Source organism: Cyprinus carpio, chromosome A25, assembly GCF_018340385.1.
Source record: "Cyprinus carpio isolate SPL01 chromosome A25, ASM1834038v1, whole genome shotgun sequence".
Taxonomy (NCBI): Eukaryota; Metazoa; Chordata; class Actinopteri; order Cypriniformes; family Cyprinidae; genus Cyprinus; species Cyprinus carpio.
In genome coordinates, this window is record NC_056596.1 from 12284386 (window position 1) to 12290726 (window position 6341).

Genomic DNA, 6341 nt, shown 5'->3' on the forward strand with positions numbered 1-6341 from the left:
TAAAAAAATACCAAAACCAAATGATTTTCTAAGCAGTTCTCGAGTAAAATACTCAGAGAGCAAATGAATTAATGAATGAAATATGCAAAGTAAAAAATATCTAAAATAAGAATCATTTTCAATTTCATAATTTTTAATTATTTTTTACATAGAAAACACTGCAAAAAAGCAAGACGACACTCAAGGCCATGTCATATCGTGAATATATTCTCAGTACAGCCATACTTTATAAGTTAAGGTGGTTAAGGTTGTAAGCATGTTGTACAAGAAAATACTATTTCAGTTTTTCTACTTCAGAGTTTTGTTTAAAGGGGTCATATGATGCTGCTAAAAAGAACATTATTTTGTGTATTTGGTGTAATGCAATGTGTTTATGCTGTTTAAGGCTCACCAAACACATTATTTTTCACATAATGTAAATTATTGTTTCTCCTCTATGCCCTGCCTTTCTGAAACACATAGTTTTTTATAAAGCTTATCGGTCTGAAAAGCGAGGTGTGCTCTGATTGGCCACCTATCCAGTGCATTGTGATTGGCCGAATTCCTCAAGCGTGTGACGGAAATGTTATGCCCCTTAACATACTGTGATGTTGTGTCCCAGCACGACGAGACAAAAACAATAAAACCCATTACAAACGAGGCATTTGTTTCATCCAGTTGGGATATAATTACTGATTTTAATGTCTTATACTGTCTTTTTTATGCATTGCGTTGTGTATTGCGCTGCGTAAACATAAAACCATGTTTGCATTTGTGATCGGAGAAACGACAAACAACAAACACTACTCTACACTGCTTAAAACTTGCATTTGAATCATCATTGGCAAATCCTTTAAATATAAAAAACTTACTTACAGGCTGTGAGTCAGAGGCGTCAGACTGTCCTTGCAAAGATAGAATTGCTTCACTTTATAGAAACAGCCTTTGTGCACAGAAGCATTGTAGGCTACTCTGCAGGAAACAGTCCTCATCCTCCATAAAAATGCACTGCACACATCTGAATATTTGGGTTGGACTGTTCTGAAACAGTGTTGTAAATACAACTTAACCACTGATTTCTAGTTGGGTCCTCTTTTGGAAGGCCAAATAAAGTAGTTTCGCTTTCACAACAGCGTCTCCACAACATGGTGGCAGCGGCGGCAACAATACTACAGAGAGAATCAAAGTGACGCCTTCTTTCTTTGCATAAACATTTGGCTAGTGTTATGCAAATCTTCCCACATCGTGACATAGACATTTGGGGGCGTGTTTAAACGAGCCGTTTAGGAGGGCGTGGTTGACTCAACTTTTCTAAAGAATATCTCTTTGGATTTGAGACTTCAGTCTTTGCAACTTTACAGATCTTTTTTATACACCAAGAGCTTGTAACACTCCAAAGAGAAAGGAAAAATTTTAATCACATCACACAAACCCTTTAATTCAGTGTGTAACCTGCCATTTCTTTGTTTACAATGTGTCTTTGCAATTATTTGTGAAATTTACTAGCAATGTCTGAATGAAAATTATTTCAAAGCCATTATTTTTCAGTGTGTTACAATAATGTTGTATTTACACCTACATATCTTAGAATTAAATTTTCTGTAACAAACATGTATAATGACTGAGACAAATACTGTATGGCCAACTTGTACACTGTTGTCAGTCCATTATAGAGATTCCAATCATCTCTGAATAAAGCTCCTGTCAGCAACAAGCCCCCACCTCCATTGTCAACCTTTGAAGCAGGTGATTCAAGCGGTGGTGTGACAGCCACTCCCACACGGAACATGAATGCTGGTGGGAGTTTGTGAGTGTGGACAATTCTATGTGTTTAAGTGCGTCTTCGTTCTTTCCTTCATTCTCTCTCTTGCTGTCCTTTTCTGATAGACATTTTTGCAGCTGCTAATGTGTTATAGATCATCACACACAGCTCTGTGAAACCACACATGAGCTATTTCCTCTTTCACACGCAAGATACGTGTCAGTGTGTTTGAGTGTGCACCTCAAACACATCTGATGCTCCATGACATGTCTATGGGGACATAGACATCATTTTAAAACAAAAAAACCCCAAAACTTTGCCCAAAGAGCACTTCTTCTAGAGTTCTAGGCTTTCTGAGTATGCAGAGGATAGGAATACATTTTACAAGCATTGCTAAGCTAACAACCTTTAGCTTTTGTACTTTGTGCTGAAGTCATCTCAGCAAAATGAGGTTTACTGTACTGTATGTTCTATGTTGCAAAGATTATATGAAGTATAGATAACCTAACACTAACACTAAAGCTGTGTTGCAAAACCGACTGAGCTGCAATTATGACTAGATACACTGCCTTCAAAGACAGCTGAAGTCAAGTGACTGATTTGAAACACTCTACATAGACATCAACTCAACACACAAAAAGAGCTCCGCACAGAAAACTCAGTTAGCATATTGCTAAGCTAATGGCACAATTCTTAAAAAAAATACATAACAAATAAATGTTGGGTAAAAAATTTCTCATTACTCAGTATATCAACACTTCTCCGGTTTTCTCCACCATTTTGGATTCAGTTGACTTGAATTTGGCCAAAACAAGGTATGATGGGATGGCTTATTGAATGCTTGTGAATGAATAACAAATTTTGAATGAGAAAATTGGCAAAAAAAAAAAAATAATCCCACAGAAGGACACGCCATTTTTGGAGACAAGAACATCACTGAGAATTAGTGATTGGTTCTTTTGACTTAAGTCCCTTTAACACAAAGGACACTATCTATAATGACAACTATAACTATTCTATGAGAACTAACTCTGACGATAATGACACAGACGAACAATATCATTGGGATCACTTTCAGAATGATTTTTTTCTAGCTGATGAACAATAAAAACACTGACAGTCAATCAGACACCACCCGAGCATTTATTGCAGCAGATGGCAAAACTGCATGCTTATAATAAGCACAACATTATCGTCTGTTGATGTGGATACTTATATATCATTATAATTTCTGCTAGTTATCATTTTGGGTTTGAACAGGCCTTTAGATCACTAATGAACCAGCTAGCAGCACACTAGAATATTTCGACCACTTTTTCTTCAGTTAACTGTACAGTGTCATAAAAAAAAAATTGTGGTATTTATTTGCAGCTTATAAGAGCATTGTGTTTTAAGCTAACTTAAAACTATGTTTGGAAAGTGCTGTGTTCTTCAGAAAATGTAGCCTAAAAGTCTAGTTGCATTAAAGGTTTGAACGAACAAAGCTGGTCCTTCATTCATATAAAGTAACTCCCCGTAAACGCACAGCACTATCAGTCCCGTTCTCAGTTACTGTCCTGCGAGGGAGGTCAGGTATCTCATGTAATCTAGGGTGTGTCATAGAAACTGTGCCTTTGAGTGGGATACAAAGCCATCCAGGCAGATGGCTGAGCCTATTACATATTGCAAACAATAAAAAACATCTGTCATTCTGCCGTAACCCAGAGTATCTCATAGGAGGCGTCCGTGACAAAAGGGAACAACCTTTCCGAATTACAGGAGGATGCTTATCCAAGCTGCCCTGAAAACAGTTTTATGGCCTTACTTGTACATATTCAAGTTTTTATAAGAGAAACTGATGACAGATAAGCGCCAAAGGGTGACTTTCACCTGCAACCTATAACCAGAGGAGAGACACCTGGGTGTGAGACTACACCTTTCCTGAATGTTCACGCAGTTTAGCACTTCCTGCCTGGATGGATTTGCAACTTCCTTCTGCTGAAATGGTAGAAATGCTGTTATTATAACAGTTTTTTTGCATTAATAAGTGTAAGGCTTGCCTGTTTGGGGGAGTGTGCTTTGTAAGAGAGAACAAAACATGACTCAAGAATGAGAACTGGTGTCAGGGAAAAGGAGGGTGGGGGGCCCTCACGTTTTTGTTCAGTGTACTGTAGATCCTTCCTATATTTTACAACTACTATGTGCTTTTTGAGATTTTTGTAACAATATATGTTAAAGGGATTGAGAAATGTCAGCTGTTTTGTTTGTGCATAAAATGAAAGTCAGTGGGGTCCAAACCAATGTCGGACCACAATGACAGTCCAAAAAAATAAAGGTTTCAAAAGTGGGTTTTGGCAGCAATGCCATAGAAGAACCATTTTTGGTTCCTCAAAGAACCTTTCAGTGAACACGTCCTAAAATAACTACTTTTTTAGTGTGAAGAATGTTTTAAAAATCTAATTTTTTTTTTTTCTCTATAAAGAACCTTTTGTAGAATGCAAAGTTTCCGTGACAATAAATAACTTTTAGTTTTAAGAGTGTATGAACCAAAATAATTGAAACATTCTTTAAAATATCTTCTTCTGTGTTCTGCAGAAGAAGAAGAATAGCGGAACAACATTAGAGGTTGAACTATACCCTTAAAAACAGTTTTTATATAACAACTGGGATGCATTTTGCTATTGTCCAGTGACATGAAAAATCAGAGAAGCTTGTCAGTTGTCAGGTAAAACCTTTTGTTCCCAAACTCTAGCTCACCAGCTGTTAACCTGTCCTGTAAATACCCTCAGGGAACTTACCGGCAAGTCAACAACCCACAAAAGCTGGAACCCAGACAGCAAGCAGTTTCGGTCTGGATCGAGAGAAATCCATGAGGGCCAGATGTGGGCCTGTTCTGGGCCGAAACAGCTTGCTGTCTGGGAAGCAATTATGAAACATCCTCAGGCAACCCATCATATCACTTACCTTCCAAGATCTTCACCAATATCATAGAAATCCTCCACTTTTTGTTGCTTGAACACAGCCATTCCTAATGTCCTCATTGATGATGATGATGATGATTGTGTTTCGGTAAACAGGGGACAGCAGGTCAAATCTGTCTTCAGGTGTCCCTCGAGAAGCACATGAGCTTCGGGAAGTTTTATGGATCAGTAGGGTGCAGCTCTGTAAGTAAGACACTCACATCAGCACATGTTCCAGCATGCTGCACTGCATTCCTTCACTTCCAAAGAGGTGTAAAAGCATGTATCACATCTATCTTGTTTGGAAGTATAAGGCAATGTGAGAATGTCACAAAATATACAGTTTTGCTTACTGAAGGTGATGTAAGGTAGGAAGTAACCAGACAAAAACGGTCTTATGTAGACTAAAATTGACGTATCAATAGATCAAATTTCTTTTTTATGTTTTTTAGAAGAAGAAAATGAGGGTGCAGTGTAATGAGAATTATCAGGTGAAATTGAGACTGCTGTCTATGTGATTTTGCCAGCAAAAAAAGTGCCAATCAAGTTAGGGCAGCATTTGTTCCTGACACACTGACTTCACTTAGCCTACTACTATTAAATAAGTAAAGAATATAAGTATATTGATAATATCGTGATTAATATTTAACTTACAGGTGTAGGTAAACACATACTGTGCTGATGTTTGTTGTACTCTATAACTAAGCGCAACATAATAACCATGAGAAGCATTCACACCGTAACATCTCTTCCTATATTGCTCACAAGTTTTACAAGACACTGCTCGTGTAATTTTGAAGGCGTAATGTACTTTAAATTAGTAAGAAAATGTGGGTCGTCTTACCTTTTCTTTTAAGAGAAAACACTCATTTTACTGTATTCCGTTGAGTCTCTGCTGTTGAACTGGAGACTGGAGGAGCGCTCGCGCTTATGCTGTCAATCTCGAGCGCGTACACGCGCGGCGGTGATGTCAGAGCGGCGATGCTTTTCAGTGAATCATTGAACCGGTTCAAACCAATAATAATGAACTAATAATAAATAATGATCATCTCGTTCAAACACACCGGTGTAAATGAGTCCTTTCGGAAATAACTGAATCGATCAAAACTGTTTTCAAATCAAAATGCACTTCAAGAGTTTGATTTCAGTCTAATTAAAGCAGTACTTCATCTTTTTAATCTAATGAACATTTTAGTCTGAAAACGGCCCGAGCGGATTGTATCTCGGCTTCGTCCAGCATGTTTAAACCAATCGAGCTAATAAGCTACTTGGACAGACATTTGAAGACAAGTAAGTAGCCTAAGTAAATAAATAAACAAGTGCGCGTGTAAACTTACACACTATTGACTTTCGGAGAAAGGAGAACCAAGTGAATTGACTGCAGCCTACATTTGGAGAGAACCAAGAGTTTGACTAGTGAGGTAAAAAGTTATCATTATAGCGGAAATCTTACAAGTAGGCTAATATGTACTGTAAATAGGGATTTAAGACGAGCTGTTCAAACAGTTCAAAAGAACCGGGTTGAGGAAAGAGTCAGATTTTATTTCATTATTATTGAACACATCAGTCATGTCCGATTCGCAAATGAGTTGTTCATTTGATTCGGTTCCTTTACAGTGATTCGGTCAAACCTATCAACTAATTTGAAGGACTTGATAGAA

The 6341-nt window shown here is 37.6% G+C and overlaps 1 protein-coding gene across 2 annotated transcripts in view; it reads right to left on the minus strand.

The window, feature by feature from the left end:
- The window catches only part of LOC109109733 (death-associated protein kinase 2-like), a 28953-nt gene extending 23290 nt beyond the window's left edge, over positions 1 to 5663 (minus strand). For both annotated transcript variants that reach the window (XM_042715556.1, XM_042715555.1), the window contains exons 1-2: positions 5525 to 5663; positions 4685 to 4882 (exon numbers count right to left, since the gene is read on the minus strand). In XM_042715556.1, the coding sequence (XP_042571490.1) occupies positions 4685 to 4761 (77 nt within the window). In that variant the 5' untranslated portion in view covers positions 4762 to 4882; positions 5525 to 5663. The remainder of the gene's footprint in view (positions 1 to 4684; positions 4883 to 5524) is intronic.
- Between the last annotated feature and the right edge of the window lie 678 nt (positions 5664 to 6341).